The sequence below is a fragment of the Pteropus vampyrus genome, unplaced genomic scaffold (assembly GCF_000151845.1).
Source record: "Pteropus vampyrus isolate Shadow unplaced genomic scaffold, Pvam_2.0 Scaffold75, whole genome shotgun sequence".
In the NCBI taxonomy this organism is placed as follows: domain Eukaryota; kingdom Metazoa; phylum Chordata; class Mammalia; order Chiroptera; family Pteropodidae; genus Pteropus; species Pteropus vampyrus.
The window spans coordinates 1606441-1630665 of record NW_011888856.1 but is presented as its reverse complement, the minus strand read 5'-3'; the positions used below and the strand labels follow the sequence as shown (position 1 = coordinate 1630665).

The 24225-nt window shown below is 35.1% G+C and overlaps 1 protein-coding gene across 1 annotated transcript in view; it reads right to left on the bottom strand.

The window, feature by feature from the left end:
• Window positions 1-24225, bottom strand: part of BBS9 (Bardet-Biedl syndrome 9) — a 396362-nt gene that overhangs the window by 201705 nt on the left and 170432 nt on the right. Inside the window, exons 13-16 of the mRNA XM_011362511.2 lie at window positions 23148-23252; window positions 21098-21112; window positions 15769-15909; window positions 12706-12801 (exon numbers count right to left, since the gene is read on the bottom strand). Coding sequence (XP_011360813.1) covers window positions 12706-12801; window positions 15769-15909; window positions 21098-21112; window positions 23148-23252 — 357 coding nt within the window. The remainder of the gene's footprint in view (window positions 1-12705; window positions 12802-15768; window positions 15910-21097; window positions 21113-23147; window positions 23253-24225) is intronic.

Sequence of the window (24225 nt, the reverse complement as noted above, 5' to 3'; positions counted from 1 at the left end):
ATTGCATCTCTCTGAATTATATAGGGACTTAGTATTACTGTCTACATTTCGCTATGTACTTCACCACAAACAACCATGTATTCTTACTTAACTTTCCAGATAATTATATTCAGTATCTTCAAAGAGATTATATACTTTTTAAGATCTAGGACTAAGTCCCTTATCCCACTAAATTCACCATTTATTTATTGAGCATTTATTATGGGCAATGTCACAAAGAAAAAAATGCTGGGAGCATAAAAATGAACTCAGCCTTCTTGCTTAATGGGCCAAAGGTCTAGAAAAAGTACCATGACACGTGGACATATGAAATATTTATATCCCCCATGACTATTTATTTATATTCCCCATAGTATCTTGACAAATTCTATATTACATCTTTAAATTGGTTATTAGGACTCCAATTTGTCATCCTAGGCCAGAATTCAAGACTGTATCTCCTCATTCCCCTAATCATCCTCTTTTTCAATTATACAAGGACTAGAAGATACTGGATACATCTGCCATGGTCCATGGCAAACACCCTGGTCCTCTCTGCTATCCTATCATTCCCCTTGGAGCTTCCCCAGCAGCTCACCTCACCCCAGTCTTATTCTGGATACGGGCCTCTGCCCATGGTGCTGAACATGTCTTTCCTCATTTCTCCCCATGAAAGATATTAGGACAAAGGTCAGATGTAACAACTTTTACCTTTCTTTGTAAATGTCACTGAAGGTTTAATGTTTTAGAAGAAAAATAGAGAGCACAATAGTGGTGGGGTAGAAGTAGAGATAAAAAGAGATTATGACGACAGCAAAATACAGTATCAGAATCCTAGCTGGGAGACAGTCGTGGGGATGAGTACGGCATAAGGCAGGCAGGCAGCTGCCATGGAGTGGCTATGTGCAGAGCCAGATGGGTGATGGAGTCATTGGGATTGTTGCATAAACGATATAAATGTCTGACCAATGTACTGTATACTTGAAACTAGTAATAAAATAAAATGCTAAAAAAAAAAATCCTCTAGATCCGGGGCCCCGTACACGCTAAGCTTGGGAACCAACGTTGTAAACTCACTGGTGTTTATTCACTCTTTCATTTATATAAATTCATAATATAATTTAAATTATATTTAACGTATGTAGTTTAGTGTACGATGCCGGAGATAAAATGGATAAAGCAAGGAGCTCACTGCAGGACCTGGAAAGATGGAGCAATGGGTGAAGAGTGAACACTGCTGGCACCCTCACTGATTCAGCGACACCCCATTGGGGCTGACCTTGCCGCAAGAGTGCCAGGACTTACCCCCAAGGGGCAGATTACCATTTTGAAGTATATAAAGGTCTATTATATAGCGGAAGAATTAGACAATAGCAAAGGAGCTGCAAAGGGCAGAAGGCACAGTAAGAATTGCATAGTAACTACAGATCTTCACAGAGCTTGTTGACTTGGGAGGAAGGGAACTACCTCTCTCCATTGTAAGTGTCTGGTGTTTGGTGACTTCTTGAAATTTCCCTTGGGAGCTGTAGAACTCAAAGAGGAAGAAAGATAGGTCCTCCTCTGAGATACAGACATGTCTATCCTTCCTCCGTCATGGGCCAGATATTTAATGTCAGATGAATGCTGCCTCCAGGTTCCAGACATTTGTCCCTCCTGGGCAGATGTTTGGCTTCTGGCTCAGGGCTGGCTCCCAGGACATTGTTCTTCTGTGTGCCTGTCCATCTTTGGGCAGATGTTTGTACCAGTCCAGAGCCCTGCTCCAGGCCCAGGTAATGCCCTAGGCCTCCTGGGGAAGGAAGTTGAATTGGACTAGCTACATTTCCTTTTGCGGTTTTATGATTTCCAAAAACACTGGCTCACGCTCTGCTGCACCAGGCCCTGCTAGATGTAGCAAGTGTAAGTGATGAAGTCGCACACTGCAGTGATCCAGGCCCGAGATGATGGCAAAATGTAATCTTGGCTATTGGAGTGACAGAGCCAGAGGTAGTAGTGGCAGGTGTGGGCATATATGTTGGTACTGCTGCGTCTGACTGCGGCCACCCTCACTGTGGGTGGCATGTGTAAAGCCACAAACTGGAAGGTGAGTGGCCTCCAGAGAGGCCTGCGCCAGTGCCAAGAGTTCTCACACGGCACACGCCTCCCAGGGAGGAACTGGGCTTGTCCTGGGGCACGATTCCCTCCAGGCCTTGGATTCTGCAGAAGGGGTCATACCCGCCTCCCACCTTCCGTCTCCCGCCTTCCCAGGGCGAGAGCATATCCCACAGTGTGGCACATGGTGCTCCTGGCTACTGGTGCTCCTGGCCCTTGCAGCACCCAGCCTCAGTGGGGCTCAGCGGCTTCAGGCAGTGCTCCTGGCTGGGACCGAGTGGTGCGGACTTGATGACCAGTGTCTTTAAGGCTGTCATCTCCACCTGCGGCTGTTGGTCCTGCACCATGTTCCCTTTGGAGGCACTTCTGATGCTGCCCATTCCATGTGGGCTTCTGGCACGATCTGTGCGCTTCCTCAGACAGGCCGGCCATCAGCAGCTCCAGCTCCCGTTCCCACACCTCGACCAGCTGCTCAAGGTCCTATCTCAGCTTCGGCTCCTTCTGGGCTGTGTAAGTTCCTCCTCCAGGAGCTCGGAGCCCTGCCCTTCTCACAAATCTCCGTGGAGACCCTACGGGAAAACCTGTCGAGCCATCAGAGAAGAGCACCCTCCGGGGTTCACAACGTTAAACAAGACCCTCTGCTCTGTTCACCACTCCCAGACCCCAAGATTCTGAAAGTGAAGACACTCGGCCTCGAAGTCCTCATTGCCTTTCATATACGTAAGCTTTTCAATAAAACACTTAAAACAGTGCCTGACACATATAAGCACTCAATTACTGTTACCTGTTATCATTTGTAGACTAAAGGGTAAAGATTCTATCATAAACTTCATTAGACACACATAGAACCTAACTGACGTGGTAACTTTCAAACAGCAGATATGAAAAAAAGTGGCTTTAATAAAATGTTTTCCTTACCATATACATTTTTACATAAATATTACATTTTTACATAAATATTACTGTGCTAATATTCCCAAGAAAATTGTTAATTCATTCAGGTTCTGGAAGGATTTGAATAGGCTTCCACATGCAGGTAGAAACACCTGGGGTACAGCCTAAATATGAGAATAAAATTTCTTATAAATAAAATGAAATAAAACTACAGACAGAAAATTATTCAACTAATTTTTTAATATAAATTTGTTAATATAAATTTGAGATGAACACGAATAACTGGAATTATTATGACTCATTTAAAAGAATTATACCATCTGGCCCAGGATACAAAAAAGTCTGCATTTCAAAGTATTTGAATGAAGAGAAGCAGCAAGCCACGGGGATATCTGAGGGAAAAACATGCCAAGCCAAGGACACTGTGAGTGCAAAGGCCCTGAGGCAAGAATGTGCTCTCAGGAACAGCGGCTAGAATGGCTGAAGCTGAGTGAGCAGCCTCTGTAATGTTTCAGAGGAGGGAACCGTCAGGGTTCAGAACAAACCGCCCCAAGATGTGCCTCAGTGGTATGCAGATTACTTTGAGCAAAGGCAATTTTAGCTTCAGGCTCAAAAGAAATTTCAGCCCCTCCCCTTATCTACTATCTGAAGGGCAGAGCAAACTTAACTATTGACTAAATGTCTGTTTTTCTTACCATCCTGCAAGGATCCTTTCAAGCCCACAAGGCGCCTTACCTCGTCCCTAGCTCAGAATGTCTTCAACACCCATGTGCCTTCCCTTTCTCTGAACCTCGCGCGATTGTGGGGTCTCTGACTCTCTCATACATGCGAGATTCCCAAACATGTGTTAGTTAAGTGACAAGTGCTAGGGAGACAATAGGGAAGAACACATTCTGGTCCCGGTCAACGTCGTAGTGAGAAGGGCACAAAATACGTAGGTAAAAAACAAATAAGTACTTACAAAGTTATGAAAGGACTATGATGCAGATAAAGAGTGTCATGATAAAAACTAATTAGTGTTCCTTCTTGAGATAACTGTGGTCAGAGAAAGCCACACTCAGAAGATGACAACAGTGGTAGTATTAATAGTAACAATAGTAAAAATAACACTAGCAGCTAAAATCTCCGTAGCATTTACAGTGCACTGGGAAATTGCTACACATTTTTTAGCGATTATCTCATTTGATTCCTACATATTATACTATTTTATCCCCATTTGTAGATAAAAAACAAAAAAACAACAACAACAAAAAAAACAAGCATAGTAATTTTTCCAAAGTCATTCAGATGAATTGTAAGCCAGAGGTGGGATTTAACTACCAATTTGAGTCGAGACCCCACATTCCTAATCGTTTTATGCATAAAGCTTGGACCTTAAGAATGAGAAGTACAGACCAGGTAGAGAGAATGGCAAGCTCAAAACCTCAGGGCAGAAAGTGTCAGACATGTACCCAAGTGAGGAAGAGTGCCCTTAGATGTGGTTGGATGTTAGGCTGGGGCCAGAAAAGGATAATACTATAAATACAAAGGACTTTATGCTGAAGAGTAGCATGATATAATTTATGATAATGTTTGTTTCTTTGTTTTTATTACAAGAGCTGCTAAGAAGAAAATGGATTGGAAAGGGGCAAGAATAACTTACAGTTAGGACATTATAACCATGGTCCAGGTGACAGATCGTGGTAGCACATGTAGCAGTTAACGGCATCACATTAGGAGAGAAATTCCATTTCTCAGGTCTTATCTTCTGAGCAAACCTTAAAGTCCAGTAAATTTTTAAATCGAATTATCCAATTTTCAATATCTTCATTTACACAAATTGAAAGTAAAATATACCTCACAAGGTTGGTATAAGGATCAAATGTAATAATGTATGGAAAAGATTCATACAAATGCAATTTATCTTTGAATTATAAAATTTAGATCAAGCAAAACTATATGTCCAAAAAATATTGGTTGAAAAAATTACAACTATGATACAAAAAGCATGGAGTGAAACAAGTGAAAAATCTAAAGCTCAAGAAAAACCCAAATATAAATAAAATTCTAGACACCCAACAGGTACTTGCTATAGACTAAAAGTTTGTGTCCCCCCAAAATTCATATTTTAAATCCTAATGCCCATTATGATATCTGGAAGTGGGGACTTTGGTAGGTGATTAGGTAATGAGGGCAAAGATCTTATGAATAAGATGACTGTCCTTATTCAAGGGAACCCAGAGTGCTCCCTCACTCCTACTAGCGAGGCCACAGCAAGAAGACAGACATCTACGAACCAGGAAACAGGCCCATACCAGACACCAAATCTACTAAAACCTTTATCTTGGACTTCTCGGCCTCCAGAACTGTGAGAAATAAACTTCTGTTGTATAAAAGCCAAGCAGTCTATGGTATTTTGTTATAGCAGCCCAAATAGACAGAGACAATACTCTTCTGTGACCAAGTATAATGCATGAATGTTACCAAATGACAGAAATGTAAAAATGATAATAAGCATTTAAATAGGTCTGATATTTTACATAACTTAAATTTTTGGCTTATTTTCTTATTTTCATCAGTACATGCAGGGGAAAAAATTAAAACTAAATTTTTATAACAAAAAATTTATAATTAGACTTGGTATTTAGAAATATAAACACAATATTTTTAAGTTGATTTTTTTCAGATTACCAAAGATCAACAAGAATCAATGAGTCGAACATTTATAAGGCATTATTTTGATTATCAAGCATTTTTTCGGTATTTGTCTTATAAAATGGTTAACATTGCCCTGGACACTTTCCAGAGTATACATTTCATGGAAAGGAGAAATGAAATTTTCTATTTATAATATGACATGAAAGAAGAAAGTTATATTTAAAACACGCCCTTACAATATTGGTAATTAAAATAGCTGCCAAAATGAACATTCAATTTATTATTTTTATCTCTTTTCCTTTGCATCTTGTAATAAAGCTCAGGGGAAATAAGCATTTCAGTTTCCAAATGAAATAAATTTGGATGACTGGAGCCCAGTCAATTGCCATTCCACTCTACTACAAATGGAGAAAATAATGTAGTTAATTTAAGCAGGGTACAAAAACGCATCACGTCAGTGTCTATTCATGTCAGAACATCTGAAGTTCATCAACATAAATAATGTTTGTATTGATGTCATAAACAAAACATCAGTATAATTTATGCTATTTGGAAATTTTTAAATGTGAGATGGAAAAGCAGATGAATGCTTTTAAAACCAAAAAGTTTGAAAAAATAATATAAACAATTTCAGTAGATATTAATATAATATTCTAAAGATACAACCTCTTTGGTATCAGTAGAAACTATGGATTTCTCTAAATTTACTTTTCAAAAGGCTTTTTCCAAGCCTGATTTACATAATATTCCCATTGTCCCTTGATAATAATGCTAAGAAATTCTAAGGTAAATATTAAACAGTAATATTTTATTGCTGAATCACTGCACCCATTAAAGTGCTCACAGTGGCATAAGGTGGGTGTTAGGCAATCATTACACTTTGCCTCTAAATTTTGTGGCTTCATTGAAGGACTATCGCAGAGCCCCTACTATATAATCTTCCCAGCACAGAAGAAAATTCACTCATCTCTAAAACCCCATGCTGTATATCAAGCATGTGAAGATCTTTTCCTCTTTCTAGAATGCCCTCCACTATTAGTGTCCTATTCAGTCCTTGAGATCCTTCACAAATTAAATCTCTTATGTAATTTCATTCCTTCAAGCTCCAACAACACCCGAAGTGTGCTTCTGTAAGCACATCAAGCGCTATTATCAGTTCTCTGCCTGTTTGTCTCTCCCATTAGCCCAGGAGCTCTACAAGAGCCATGGCAGTTTTTATATCTAATATGTTTGCTCAATGTAAAATGAACAAAGGCATGGTCTACCCAGATGGAGTAGAACAAGACTCTCACTTTCTTTGTTCTGAATATATTTTGGTGAACACGTTTCAAGATTACTTATGCTGTGGGACAGAAAACAGAACGCAAATAATGATCAAAGAACCTCACAGACACAGACGACAGTAGTTACCAGATGGGAATGGGAGTGGGGGGAGTGAAGAGGGTAAAGGGGGCCAAATACATGGTGACAGAAGGAAACCAGACTATGGGTGATGAGCCCACAATGCAATATATAGATGTTGTATTATAGAATTGTACACTTGAAACTTATATAATGTATTGACCAATGCCACCCCAATAAATTTAATTTAAATAAGTAAATAAGATACATATGCTTTCATTTGGCAGATGCTAAAAGAAAGCCTTTTTCAAGGCCCAACCCTTATTCACAACATGATTACAATGTTTTCAGTGTACCTGAAAGCAAAGTAATTGAGAGATAAGAAAGAACTTTTAAACTTGACCTTATTCAATTTAATCACTCTTTCTAGCACGTTAAAATCTCTTAGGATATTGAACTGTTCAGGATATTTGTTATCTTTTCCATTTCAAAGGCCTGCTTGAGGCTACATAAATTTGCTATTTACAATTGCTTACTTAGCCCTGCTTGTGACACAGAGTATGTATTTACTCAGCACTTATTGCTAATTATCCGTTTAGCAGGGTACAGAAATCTAAGTTAAAAATCATTTCCCTCGAATCTTGGGGAGAATTTTTCCATTTTCTTGTAGCATTAGCATTCAACGATATTGATGAAAGTTAAATGCTTTCTTGATTCATGTTCCTTGAGTAGCTTCCTTTTTCCTTTCTAATCTTTGAGAACATGCTCCTGATCCTTAGTGCTCCAAGATTTCACAGTAATGTGTCTGGATCTATTTCTTTTTCTCATTCATTGTGCTAACATCAAACAGGCTCTTTCAATATCCACAACTGTGATATCTCATTTCCTTGGAATCCTTGTCTCCACTGGTCACAAGCCACTTTCTCAAAGGTCCTACCTCGTCTGATGAGCTTTTCATCATCGTAATTTGCAGTTCATTCATTCTCTGACCACATGTTCTTCTAGTTCACCTGCTCTGTAACGCCAATTTCGCTTCTTAAACCTTCACAAGACTTATGATCCAGTGAACCCATTAATTTTTCACCATGTATCAGTTTTCTCTAATTTTTATTTCTCTTTTTATCAATAGATTTGGTAGTCCATTATGACAAGCATTCTCACAAAAATATTTTATCTGCAATTCTCTGTTTCAAAATACCAGCCCTGGAGCACATTTTAGGTTGCTACCTAAATCTGTTGTCTCACAGGCTGCAGTTCCTTTTCTTCAAATTAGCGCTTTAAAAAAAAAAAAAAAAATCCCAGCCCTGAGTAGTTGCTTAGATGCTGATAAACAAATTACTCCCAGGGAAAATCGCTTTAAGGATGACAGATTTCACTTCAAAATTCAGGATCTCTAACCTCAAATGGAAAGTCAATATTGCCTTATTCATGAGTTTGCCTTTTTATTCTCCAAGATACCATGTCATACCTTTTTTCAAATTTAGACATCATCAAAGCTCCCTCATCTTTCCACGAACAAATCTACAAAGTTCCCCTGGACCTACATCCAATCCCTCTTATCACAGCAAAGTCACAAATGCCTGTCTTTCAATCCCTCTCTAGACCCCCAATGCCTGCCCCGCGAGCTCTGCGTCCCACCCCCTCTTTCCTCCTCAAAGACTTCATTGCTCTGTGATCCCCTGCTCCATCCACATCAGCAGCCCTTCCCACTTAACTCAGTCATTTCCACTAATATTCAAACATGTTCTAATACTGTTCATTGACATTTTTTTTGTTCCACAGCTTCTTTATCCATTTTTTTTTTCTAATACTGCTCATTTAAAAACAAAACAAAACCCACAACTCCTGCCAGCTACATCTCACTGCTGAATTACTGAGTTTGGTTGTCCAATTCTTACTGAAAACACTACATCCTGAAATTGTGCAATACTAGATACTCTAAGCTGCAGCTTAGACTGCACTGATTTGCACTCAGAATTATATACAGTAAATTGAGTTTTATCATTATTTCTAAAGCTCTATGAAATTTGCTACTCATGAATTATAAATACATAAGTATTATAACTATAAAAATAAGCTAGAGAGACATTATTGAAGAATGTGGTGTCTTTGTGATATTCAGAAGAGAAATTTTACCCTGGACTCAGCATCAGTAAAGGCTATGCACCTCCTTAACAACTGGTTTGATTGTATCTTTGGAACATTCTGAAAATTAAAACTAAAGTATTTCCTTGTTGATTTTAGGTGCTAGCACCTCGCCTGTAGCACAGCACACAGTTCCGAGATTGCTCTTAGTGCCGTCCTCATTAATTTCCTGCTCTTTTCTCCATTTCCTTCAGCTATTTATTTCCGCCTTTCGTACTGTGAAAATTTTTGTAAATTATTTTAAATCCTTTAAGAAACAAATGGAACAAGGTGAGGTACAAATAGATATAGTAGAAATAAAAATTAAAATAGAGCTAGAGAGAAGCAAACCATGAAAAGTATAGAGACAGAAAGGGGCAGAAGGGAGAAGAGAGAGAGTGTCTGTTGTGTGAAGTAATAAATCCCTATGTGGATCTAAATCTTAAGAAAATGGCGTGGCAGGAATAGTTAAGCAGTAGTATGTTTCTTCTGGAACCCCACTGTACTGAATCACTCAAGTAATTGACTTAATGTAGAAATATTTTACAATTCTGATTATAAAAATATTTGATCTCATGCAATTTGACCTGTCTTGTCAATTTTAACCACTTTACATAGGTATAACTGATATACGAAAAGCAGCACATATTTAATGTATACAGTGCTACTAATACAGAGCTATGCAGACACATGCAAAACTATTATTACTACAATCAAGGTAATAGACATAGCCATCATCTGTCTTATTATTTTCAATTTAAGACTGTGGAAATCATTTTCAGAAATTTTGCTAGCGTAGAACATTTTTCCTAAACATTCTTATCTTCTAGTGCTTCGTTTTCCAGAATTCGCATAATAAACTCTAATTACACTAAAGCAGTACTACACTTTCTGAAAATAAAAATCCATACAGTTCCCCAGAGAATGTGATTTAATATCTGAGACAATGAGCTACATTCACTTTTTTATTGTCAGTTTTGGCTGATTTATTCCAAATCAGGAAATTGAACTAAAATGACCATACAACACACTTCAAGGCTTGGTTGATTGTCAAGCAGGTTTTAAAAAGAGATGAATATGTGGAACCCACAGAAAATACTATCCAAGATCCAAGGGTATCTCTATATGACATATGATGCACTTGACTGTTTACTAGAGAAGAAATGCTGTGTTTTTTCCATAAGTAAGGTTTTTCCATCAATCTGGATTTCTAGACTGAAGACTATGTACCACCACTATGGAAAACAGTATAGAGGCTCCTCAAAAAAACTAAGAATTGATCTACCATATGATCCAGCAATCCCTCTACTGAGTATTTACCACAAAGACTTGAAAACTCGTATCTGAAAAGATATTTGCACACCAATGTTCATAGCAGCATTATACAGTGGCCAGGACATGGAAGCAACCAAAGTGTCCTATGATAGATGATTGGCTAAAGAAGCGGTGGTATACATATACGTGTATATATATATGTATATGTGGTACATATATACAATGGAATATTACTCAGAGATGAAGTACTGCCAACATGGATGGACCTTGAGATAATCACGCTAAGCAAAATAAGCCAGACTAGAAAAGTTGAAAAATCACATGATATCACTTATATGTGGGATAGAAACCTAAAAGCAACAAATGAGCAGGACAAACAGAGACTCATGGACATGGACTATAGACTAGTGGTTACCAAAGGACTATAGAGTAGTGATTACTAGTGGGGTCGGGGAGGAAAAGGGAGGTTGACAGGGTAAAGGAGGTCAAATATAGGGTTAGGGGGAGGGTGAAGTGGGTAAAGGGGATCAAATATATAGTAGCTGAAGGAAACTGGACTTTGGGTGGTAAACATAATAGAATATACAAATGTCAAATAATAATGTACACCCGAAAATTATATAATTATATTAACCAATGTTACCCCAATAAACTTTATTAAAAAAAAAAAAAAAAAAAGACTATGTACCTTTCACAGAAAAGAAAAATGCCAAACACAGATTGGGTACAAATTACTTCATTCCTTTCTTGGGAGTTAATACTCCAGTAGAGCAGGAGAGAGTACCGACATCCGCCTCAACCCCAGAAAACTGTACTTTCCTCATGCCTATCTCCCTTCATCACCAAGGGCCTTTCCTAGGTAGAATTCTATGTGTCACTGAAGCCAAAAAACCATCAGGGAATTATAATGGCTACTTTTCAGGTTTCAGTTTACACAGATCATTTCGGTTCCTTATTTAAAAGATCCTGTCCTATTCTCTTCAGTCTGTCTGCTCATACTACAGCTGTGTCAAGGCACTGCCATATATTTACATAAATGTGAATAAATCAGTTATATACCTGAATACTGGGTGATATTTAGATAATGGTTAAGTAATCATGACCCAAAGCAATGCTCTAAGATTTACTTTACCTAAAGAATAATAGATACAATGCACTAGGACATAAATATCCCTATTTGCACAAAAAATAACTTTTTGCATCTTTTTAATGGTCCAACTGCATATTCATCATACAGCATTGTCAACTGAAATCAATCAAATGTGTACAATTTCCCAAGGAAATGGTGGCAATAATTTTTTAGTTTAAAGAAAATAGTTTTAAAAAGAGAAATGTACCAAAATAATTCCATCATCCAAGTGAAGATTAAAACTAATCGCAACAAAATGGTGCCAATGTAAAGACTGCAATCATGATGAATCACAAAGACCATGAAAAGTACAGAATCTTCTCATTCTTCTCAGATCTATCTTTATTTCTGTGCCTTATTCAAGAATTCTTATTTGTATCCATTTCTGTTTGACCAGTCGCCAATCTATATATTCTAGAAGCTGTTCTGATTTTAGCCACAGAAAATTGTTAGTTTCTAAAAATAGGGATGTGTGTATGTTCCTCCTGCTAACACTTTTATCTTTCAAAAAAGGATATGTCCTTATTTTACTATATATTCTGATTATGAAAAATAAAACTGCAAATGCATAAGTAGAAAATGACAGCCCACTGCACACACAAGTATGCATTTATTCTACCTAATACCCTTCGTGTTCCTAAAACTTGTTAAACACTTCCTTTCTTAACATTTTACTTTATTCCTATGAAGGTGCACACAACTCAGTGAGTTTAATAGCTTCGGTACCCTATATACATCGAAAGTCAGTTTTCCATTGAGTATTTTCAACTATTACATGAAGCAATCAAATCAATAAAGCATATTTAAATCTGAAATTCAAACTTGACTACATAATTATGACTTTTCATTCTACAGAGAAGAGTCTCAGCAAGTCATTCATTTTCACCTTCATCTTTGCCAATGTCCAAAAAAATATATATAATATACACATGCATCAAAATTAACTCCAGTTTCTAGTAGTCCCTATAATCTAATTTACCATATACCTATCTCAAAAACATTTTTCAATTATTTGAATTTCTCTAACTCTCCTCATCCCCACACAAAGTTACTTATCTCTAATAGAACAGGATCCTATCTCTAAAACTTTTATGTCCTATATACTTCATACCATGGCTCTTGATTTTCAATATTTAACCAAATAACACCTTTTGCAGAAATCTTTGATGTGATGATGACCTGCGATGCAGTGAACTCAACAGAAAATATCAAAGCAATAATACCATGGTTTTACTTACGAGAGGTTTTGGAAGCAAGAAGAGTAACTCGGGAACCTCCTAAGAAGCGAAAACCCATTACATTCACTTGATCATCTTCTGACTGATTGGCAAAGCCTACAAAGAAGAAAAAAATCACCTTACGAAACCATAAGGCAAAACACTTAACGTGTGAAATAGGAAGCTTGGTTTATGACACGTATTTTTTATGTCACTAGTCATGTTTAAAGCCCAGGTATGAACTAATTTAACTGATTTCCATCGTAGCTTCAAATCGCTAAAATCTCTGCCTCATAATAACACTCTGAAATCATTTAATTCTCTTTCTTCTGCTGGTTCATTCTAGGTCTGAGGCAGGAAATGCACAAGATAAACCTAAAACAAAAGCAAGGAAACTATCGGTGACTAGTAGAGTTGTATAAAAAGGGTGAAAGAACTAATCTAAAGGGATTAGCACTAGCCAGAGATTAAAATATTTTAATATCAAAAAAGAAAATAACTGCAATGGAGTGAAACACATCAAATATAATTAAAGGCATGTGTTTATATTGATATTAAAAAACAAAATTCATAACAATGTATTACAAGGTTTATAATATATGTTGATGTAAAACATAAGACAACAACAAGCAAGAAATAATACCAATTCTACACACTCTTCAAAAAATCTGAAGAAAATATTTCCCAACTCATTCCATAAACTCCACATTTATGACACATAATTATAAGAAAACAAAATTATAAATATCCCTCGTGAACATACAGACGTGAAAATTCTAAAGTTTAGCAAATTAAATACATCAATATATTGAAAGGGTAATACATCATGATCAAGTGTGATTTATATCAAGAATGTACAACTGGGCTAACATTCAAAAAGTAATCAATGTAATCCACCTATTAATGGAGTAAAGAAGAAAATTACATAAATATTTCAACTGCTGCATATAGAAAAGGTATTGAAAAAACCCAACATCCACTCCTGATAAAACTCTCAGCAAACTTATTATAGAAGGGTATTTCCTCAACTGGTAAAGGACATCAACAAAATACCCACAGCTAAGACACACTCGATGGTAAAAGACTGAATGTTCACTCACGCCATTTCTATCAACATCCTCCCAGAGGTTCCAACCAAGGTAAGAAGAAAGTAAAATACAAATGGAATCTCCAGATTGAAAAGCAATACGTAAAACTGTTTTCATTTGTAGATGACATGATCATCTACATAGAAAATCTGATTAAATCGACAAAAAAGCTAGTATAACTACTAAGTGGTTTAACAATACTGTGTGATATAATATCCATGTATAAATATCAACTTTATTTCCACGTGCTAGGAAAGAACAATTTGAAACTGAAATAAAACAACACAATTTACAATACCATCAAATATTAACTACTTAGGGATAAATCTAACAAAATATTTGTAAGATCTATACATTGAAAACAGCAAACTCCAGGAACTCCAAAAGAGAACACGCTCTATCACATACACTGGATCTTAAGGAAAAATTGTTTTTAATTTATCATTGGGTCCCATTTCTAAAATGAGGAAGAAGTAAATACATGCTGATAAACCTAAGATAACCTATGTCATCAAGACACTTGAGCCCTAAATCAGGAGAAAAGTGGATGAGTCATCTAAGCTTTCTTTAGTATTTCTTATTTAATCTATACTTATAGAGATTACCTGTCTGGTCGAAAGTATGCATTTTTATTCAATTTCTGTGGGTTTCATCTATCTACAGTAAAGATCAACTACTCAGAAGCCAGGGTCTTTTTCAAAGGCACCAATAAATTCAGTGTGCAACATATTATTTCCAATTAAATTCCCAGGATAGCATAGGAGACCCAAGGAACTAATATCTTTGTACAAGATGTTATAAAGATAGTGACTCTTTATGCCTTTTTTATAATCCAAATTTGTTATAAGAAAATTGACTAAGAGGGAAGGGAAGGAAGGGAAGGAATGAGAGGAAAGAGGAAGGGAGGGGAGGGTGGAGGAGAGGTTTTTCCTACAATGAAGGGAAAACCAAAAGTACAAAACTATTTGCTAATTATATATATACATACGTATATATATATAGGTACATACATATACTCGCACGTACATACATATACATGCACCTACTCAATTCAAACTAAAGAATAGATGAATTATAATAAAGACCATTCAATGTTGGATGTTTTTCATAGTTATATATAAATAAAGCTTTTTAAATACTTCAAATTCATGAGAAATAAATTTAAGCACTTTAAGTAGTTAATAACACAAAAGCTGACTTACCATAAATTTCTAATCATTGTGAGACATACTCTCTGTGTTCTAACTCCTAGCCACTAACGCGAGGGTGAGGATACATCTCAGAGTCGACAGTGCCAAATTTTAATGAAGGATTTTAAAGGGTTGATTTAATTCCCAGATTTGTTTTTTAATTCCACCCCATCACCAAGAAAGTGAATAGACGAGACACCAAGGTGTTTTATCCAATCAACACCTCTCTTTTTCCTAACCTACTCAGAATGAAAAACTGACACCTGGATAAAGTCACACCTTCACAAATTACCCCAAATGTTCACTGTGATATTCAAGCTTTATATATGGAGCCCCTTCTAAACCATCAGAGACAGAGAATGAACATTTGCCCCCTCCAGCTGCTCAAGACAATAGAACCACAAAGAGCACCTACTTATGAGATTAATTTTCAGGGGCATAAAAATACACTTTAAAAAGGTACATATACAAAAACCTACAATGAAGATGAATAATAAATATTTACATTCTAAGGTAAAAAATTCCACAGTCTAAAAAGAAACATTTGATGTTTTCATTTCTGAATACTGAAGCAAAATAATGATTATAATAATTTTAATCAAACTTAAAAGGTAAACCTTATTACTTTGTTGATATAAGCTATTTGCCTTTGAACAGGCAAACAAGAGGAAAAAATCCTTGAGGCATTTTTATATTCTGACTTAACAATTATCTGATAATTACCCCTCATTACCTGCTGATGAAGGATTCCATTCTAAATTCTTAACATTTCTGATATTATAGGCATGTCACTTCAAAAGTCCTACCTGGAAAGAGACTGAGAAGACTGACTGGAGACTTGTTGGTATCAATAGTTAGTTTGTGGCTTGCAGTTTTTGAAGGCTGACCTGGTAGGCAGATTAATTTCAGGGGAAGTCTAAATTTACATTGAATAACTCGAGGAATGCCTGAAATAGAAAAAGAGAAATGTGGATTCATAGATTTGACAAATTTGACCAAAAAACAATTTGTATTACTAATAGTTTGTACATATCTTAGCTTAAAAGTTTGCTGCCTGACCGTTTCATTTAGCTAACTGAAATAACTACAAATTATTATCATAATCCATATCTTTATATTATTGTCAAAAAGTACAAGGCAAAAATAAAATCTTAAAGTGGAACAGCGGTATGAGTTCTGCCCTTAATAATATCATATTGTAAAAAGCACTAAAGTTCAACATTACGTACAGGTATATTCAATTACTGAACTATCTTTAAACTAAGACCTTCAAAGCTCTAGCCCCTAATTTAAGACTACCATCTAAAATGAATAATGAATATGAAATTTCTATCGGAAAGATTATATGACCATATCTGTATGACCATATCTAAGGTCTCTACCCCAAAAATTCTTTTAACCTTTAGTTTTTTTACTTATTAAAAAATTCAAATTTAAAAAAAAAGAAAAATCCACATTACAATTAACAATTTGCAATAAATTATGAGCATGAAAGAAGAATCTGCTTTACTGAAGTTCTGTTGAGGCTCATGTCATTTTATACATTAATATTAAAAATATTACTTTCACACGAATGAAATTTTTCTCAATACATTTAACTTTACATATCGCTGTTAAGTGACATTTTAAAAGGCTTCCATAGTCATTCAGTTGTCAAATTTTTTCATTATGTATACAGGCATATTGAAATAGATAACAGAACAATAAATAGCAATGAAGAATTTTATGTCAAAATTAAAAGTTTTTAAAAATCATTCCTTTCAATATTTTTACAAAGAATGAAATTGAAACCAAAGCAAATTAGATTTTCTACTTATAAATCTAGAAAAACAATTCTACAACTTTAGTTTTCTCTCCTTTTATTCTAGGATTCTATTTTCAACTGGATAAGATAAAAGATAATGTACAGAAATCTATATCTTAGTATACTTCTGAAGAGAAATGGAAAATTTTAAATGTTCTACTCTACTTGATGGATCCATGCATTAATGCCTTTATTTCTTCAGAGTGGAGTCAGTAAGCAGTTTAAAAACAGCAAAAAGTAGAAGCAGTCAAAGTTTGGGGACATGATCCCAAAGTAGGAGCCCTAGAATTAGCAATGTATTTTGTTAATGCCAATTGGAGTTGTGTGACTTACTCTACATCTAAGCTGGGAGTATAATTTTCAGTATAATTTATTCACTAGGATAATGAAATATCAACAACGGCAAGCACATTGATATATGAAGTCAATTAAATACTTTCTGAGAACATGTGAAGTTTATTTGTCATTCTCTTCAGCATAATTTATTATCCATCAAATTTTACATAGCTAATTTTTTGCTCATAACCAACAGATTGTTAAATTCACTTCTCCTGGAATCCTAGATGCAAATTTTAACTGGTGGCTCTTATAAAAGTCCCAGGTATTATTTCCTGACATTCCATGAGGTATCAGAAGCATGTGTATTTGAACTTTGCAATGATGAAATATTTGACTCAAAATATTATGGTAGCATGATCTAAGCTACTGCTCAAACCACAACTACATGACTGACCACAAAAAAATATTACAAAGCATTATTTTTTCTAACTTCAAATATTTCATATATCCCCAATTACAGAAATATACCAACTAATATGTTTCCTCTACAACAAGGGTTCCCAACCCCTAGGCCACAGACTGGTACCAGTCTGTGGCCTGTTAGGAACTGGTTCACCCAGCAGGAGGTGAGCGGCAGCCAAGCAAGGGAAGCTTCATCTGTATCTGCAGCCGCTCCCCAGCACTAGCATCACCACCTCAGCACCACCTCAGCTCCACCTCAGATCATGAGGCATTAGATTCTCATAGGAGCACCAGTCCCTGGTGCCAAAAAGGTTGGGGACGGCTGCTCTACAATATATAAATTACAGCCTCAATTAATGGATGTAGTCTGGAAAGAATAAGGAAACTGAAACCTATTCCATTTCCTTAATTTCTAATGAACAAAATAATGGGAAAAATGCTTTATCTTCTGATGATTCTGCATATGCACAAAAAGAAACTATCTTCTATATACTTTGAACTAAAGTCTGAGATAATTATTCATAAATAATTTGACTGTAAATGTTCTTCTAAACATATACTGCTAACACTGTAACTATTTTACTTGGACCAGGTACTGACTGAATTTGTGGTAAAAAAAAAAATTAATCATGATCAACAACACCAGCCTTATGTTACGGAGTCTACATATTTGAAGATTATTACTAAATCACCAAGAACCCAGAGCTAAAGAAACTGGTGGGCAATACATGTTTTCAGGAATTAAAATAAATGGATTGCAAGTTCTAATAAACCCGGGAAGGAAAATACACCACACCTCAATTCATAGTTCAGCCCGGTCAGTTAACGACAGTATCACACATCGGGGCAATGGTCTGCAATTGCTATGATTTGTAGAACCCCGCCGGAATGTCTTTTCTCTCAAGGAATTGTAAACCTGCTCCACAGACATTTGGAAAACATTACTTTGAAAAATGATGATACTCATACTTAATGAAATGATTATGGCTATTTTTTAAATGATGGCAGCCTGAAAAGTTTTACCATTCGGGGAAAAAAGAATACGGAATCCTTTAGAAACCAGTTTAAGGAAACTGTATCTTTAAAAAGAAAAATCACAATGCCAATATTTTATGCTACTTCCCATTAAGTTAAAATCAAGCGTTTCGAAATACAATCGCTAGTATTTAGACAGGGGGTTTCTCACAGGCACGTTGCTATTGTGATTTATATTTTCTTGAGAAACTTGAAATGTAAATTTAGCTACCAATTACTCTTCCAGCTATGATTATATCTAAGAACCTAAAGCCAGAGACAACGTAGAGGTATATGTATCTGTAATATGGAAGGAAAGAATTACATGTACTTAAAGATTTTTCAACTAGCTTTCAATTTCAGCTCAGTTGAAAGTAGGACCTAATTGGTCCTAACTGCATACCATCAGCAATATTTTCTCTATGTAGTTGGCAAACAGTCTTTAAATCTGGTTTATTTAACTCTGAGTGTTATGCTGAGAGAAAAGAAAAATTTGGTCATTTATAATATTCAAATATCGGCCTATTCCTTCATCAGACTGACTTTGTGCCATAGTTTTTCACCAAATATAATCACCTCTCCTTCAAACACTTTCCTTTCTAGCCTACTAGAGGAAATGAACAGTCGCAACTACCATGGTGCAATTAATCACAACATTATTTAACACTTAGAAAATTCACATCAAAACTGCTCCTGACAGAACAATTTTTCCAGGAAGAGAATTCCAACTACACCTGGCACACCCGAGAGCCCAGTATCACTGTCAAGAGGGAAGCCAAAATGTGCTTTAAAAAAAGAGAGTGAAAAGAACATATATATCTCACAGTTGAATTCAACTGTGAGGTATATATATACACACACACATATGTATAACACATCTATATAATGCCTTTAGAACTCTTTCCTGGGGCCTGCTAGAGTCATTTCATACTGAAAACAAGGAACCCAAAGCAGTAGCAGTGTCTGGTAGCCAGAACTTCCTTGATCCCTTCCTGTTATGTCTGGCTACGTACTGTGCTCCATCTGCAGTCATGTTTTACACTGCCCATGTCATGTAACTTTAATGCAGAAATAATGGAGACTAACTCTTACGGGACAACGTAAAATCTCATTTGCTTCTCTCTTTCCACATGTAAAAAGCAAGACTGCTTATCGGCAATACAACCAGAACAGATCAGGCCAATAAAATGGACCGGTCTTTGAAATCTGAAGCCTTGTGTGTAAAGCAAGAGCTAAGTGGACACATATTTTCTTGCCTGCTATATGAAGTTGAATATTTCAACTCTACTCCCTAAAGCTTAATTATAATTTTAAAACATCTCATAAGAGATTATTAAAATCAGCTTTAGCTTTATATTCAAATACTAAAATTTCCATATATAATGTGTTTTCTCTTAGTTGGGCTGAATTTACAGTATGAGGGAATAAATTTCTTTCAATAATACCTTTACTAATTTTTTGAAAACTTAAAACAAGTCACTTAAATAATAATATGGTAATTTACAAAAGTTAATGCAAAATCTTATAAGTTACATGCAGTCTTGCAAAGTAAAATATAAATATTCATTAATAACAATACGTCATTTTGAAATTCTAATGTGACACTCAAATTCTAATTTGACAAATATGCTGTATGTTAAGCATATAAACATATATTTCTGTTAAAATACCTCTCATATACTTTTACCTCCCAAATACTATGCAACTCACCTTTTAGCATCTCTAAAACTGCATGAGTAAATATTGCCATTATTTTCAGTATTTTATTTAATTATTACCAATTAATATTATCCAATTTTTATCTTACAATATTTAATAAACTAAGATAAACCATCACATTTAGTCTGTGTCGAGGAGAAAAAACAATCAAAATAGGAGGTTCCTTTAAAGTACCTATAATGTACCCTGATACCGCATAATTCAAAGATGAGTGCTTGAACCATGCTCTCAGAGAGCTCAAAATCTACTAGGAGAAACTAATTAACAAACTTAATGAAATTCATATTTTCAGAAGTATTATAATAGAGCTATAACAAAGGATTTGAGGAAAACAAAATGAGTAAGAACACTGATCCGGGCAAGTTCAAGGGTTCAGACCCTTGATGACATTCCCCAACAAATTTTAAACAAGAGGAGGAATGGGCCTACAGAATGAGTGCTCATGGCATTCTGATCAGACAAGAGGTGGATCTGTTAAGGCACATGGAAACAGACATTTAGAATTCAGTGACAAATACCTTTTTTTTTCTTCCTCTTTATTTTAGTAAAATAAGATAACAGAGCATACAGGTAAATCACCAATAATTTACAGAAATAAATTGTCAATGACACCTTTGATTTCTTCAAGAGTCATGGAACTTCATTCTTTCTCATGACTCTGAAACAACTAATAATGAATGACAAGTTTCTATGAGAAGAAACATCTACTATACTCTCCATAGCCAGATCAAGGAATTGAATCATCCTAAAAGAGGCTTCTACAGTAAAAATACAAGTCCATGAAAAGAGTTAATTCAATTCATTGACCAGATTTCAGTTGTGAAATTCATTTTGTTCTAAATTATCTTCTCACTTACCATCAGGATTTCGATCTGTCCATCAGAGTCGATGCAAAAAGGGGTAGAAAGAAAGAACACAATAAATTATCTGTAGTAAAATTACAACACAAATCTAATACACATCTGCTTAAAAATATAAATTAAAATTTTCAAGATTCCAACTGATAAATGGCTCTCCAATAAAAATGAGTTAACTCAATCCACAATAAAGAGTAAAACGTGAATAAATGAAATCTAACAATATATTTGTACCTTCATTCTCAGAAGTCCATGAGACTGTTATTCCAGTATAAATGTGGCAAAAAGAGGTAAAGATATGTGACCTAGCTAAAGAGCAAACCAGATGTGACACCAAGAGCATTAAATGAATTGCTGGGATAAAAAGTTAAGTGAAAAGCACAATAATATTAATATTCCCAGTTAGTCTTGCTTATAATTTCAGTCACTAGATACTATGGAGTAACGACTTTATTTTTTCTATTTTTTTATTTTTTGGCTTGCCTTGGTATTCTTTTACTTTCACAGACATTTTTTTTTTACTTTAATTTATAATTAACTTTCAATCAATTAATGCCTATCCTCTTTGGTATAGCAATAATTCACAATCTTTTAAATTCTATCTGTAGAAAAGCACAACAGTCAAAAATGGTATATGCAACAATAGGTACACAGACTGATTTCGCAACTTCATAATGCATTTTTCAGCATTTTGTCCATTTGCTATGTAACCCATTTCTCTATTTTAAATTTCTTTTCAACCAGTGTCACTACTTTTCCTTGAAAACGAATGAAATAACGAGTTGAATTAGGGCATCGATAGTCTCTGCAATGGCGTATTCAAAGTATAACAAGGGTAAAAAGTATAAGAATGCTTATGATTATTGAGACTCTCAATTAATGACAAATAATCTAGAGATTTTAGCCAAATATTTCTTACTCTATTATTTCACAGCTCAAAATTAAAATAACACTGAAAATTGCAATGTTCTTTTTAGAAATATCCCACTGGAAAGTCCTTCATTCCTTGATCCCTTGTGGAAGTTTCATATTTCTTTCTGAAGCCAGCTTTCTCAAAGCCATTTAAACATAAAATATTTATGTAACCCCGAATTTTGAAAATACAGGTAAATGGTTAAAGGGGTCACTTCTGGCTAAAAATGAATTTTTTCAACAACTTTAAGCAAAATTACTTAAAGCAGAAGAAACAGATTTTAAAAACATGTACTAAATCATCTCAGAGCAGAGTTGCTAATGCACAAGCCAGAAAATTCACTTAGACAAAATAAAAACTACAGTTATTAAAAACATTGTTATATAAGCAAAGTGGGCATCAAAGGAGGGGAAAAACTAAGAAAACTATATAGAAATGGTTAAAAAACACAAAATGCAACATTGCTGAAGTACTCTATTATCAGTTATGCTACATTGAAACCTTTTTTAAAAGCAATGACTATTTTTATCTAATTAACAAACTGTTACTGTGGAAAATTCACTGTACAGAGGAAAAAAACTATAAAATTGGACCCAATTAAGTTAAAACTTATAATTGAATCTCAATTAAAGATAACCTTTTAATCTAAAAAGAAATTCTTGAAAAAATACACATCAAATTTTAGTAAATCTGTCCCTTAAATATTTTAACATGTAAGATACTAAAGAGTTTTATATAGTTACTAAAACAGTACCTGAAACTCTGAATACTGCCTTAATGTTAGAGTAATCCATAATAGTCTTTTTCACTAATTAGGACTAGACTTTTCTATTTAGTTCAAATAAATGAAGTCTGACTAGATACCATTCTTCTAGTGGAATTAAAATTTATCATATTTGGTATTAATTGAAAAGATAAAATCAAACATGTAGAAATCAGCTAAATAGCCTTATCACTAATTATTCATAACACATAAAAGTAACTTGACATACAATTTAATTAACCCTTGAAAAGAATATTTTTTCATCTAATAATAATTTTAAATGTGTTTTTCCATCTTAACTTAAACATTTAACTCGTAATTTCATTAATTTAAAAGGAGTAATTAGGCTTAGAAATTCCTGAGAAACTGTTTACCTGTTGGTCTGGAATAAGAAACGACAGCATTTCCTTCCAATTCAGGTGGTGTATAACTTCCTTTCAGATAAACAGAAAAGGCTACTGTTTTAGTCATCTCTGGTGCTGTAAGCAACGTAAAAGTAATATAAGTTACATAATTTTGGACCACGATTATTAACAACAGTCAAAATTAGGCATATATGGCATGCCAGCAAATGTCCTAAGCACTTTATACAGATTAATTCACTTAATCTTCACAACAACCCCATTTTTTTTCTCTTTTTTACATGAGGAAACTGGCTGCAGAGAGATTAGGAGTCTCGCCCAAGGTCAGATAGCTAATACAAAGCTGGGAACTGACTCCAGAACAAGGGTGCTAACATTCTACCTCATGGCTTCTCTTTACTCGGATAAACAGGAAGCATGAACAGAGAAAAAGTACATGAAAGGGCAAGAGAATTTGGAAGTGGAGTACATAGTACTTTATCATGGCTAGCACATAAACTGCAGGGGGAAATCGAAGGTGTGTTGGGGGGGTGGGATTGCATATGGATATAACTATAACCATAACAGACTGTGCATAGCCTTTTATGTGCATAGCCTTTTATATTCATATATTTCACCTTCAACCTACATTAGAGAGCCGTAAAGAGAGTTTTAACTGGAAACATGAATTGTTCAGAATGTGTTTTAGAAAGACAAATTGGAAGTATTGTGAAAAAAATTAGAAAATAAAGTGAAAACCCAATGTTGGATGTCACCTACAAGGTTACTTCGACCATTCGACCATTATTTCACTCATTCAATGAATATTTATTGAGTTCCCACTATTTGCCAGGGTAAGAGTTGGTTATACAAAGGCAAAAATGAGAGAGAAATTTTTGACATCATGAATAAGACAGAGGATCCCCAGCTGGACAGCAGCAGTAAACAAAGAAAGAAAAAGACTTGAAAGATAATTCAGAAACCATTTAACAGGACTAATGATAATTTAGATGTAAGTAGTAGGGTAGAAGAGATTCTACACAAAGAATTCTTACTAAGAATTGCCATTTAAGACCTACTATTTTAGGCATTATTACAGATATCTTACATA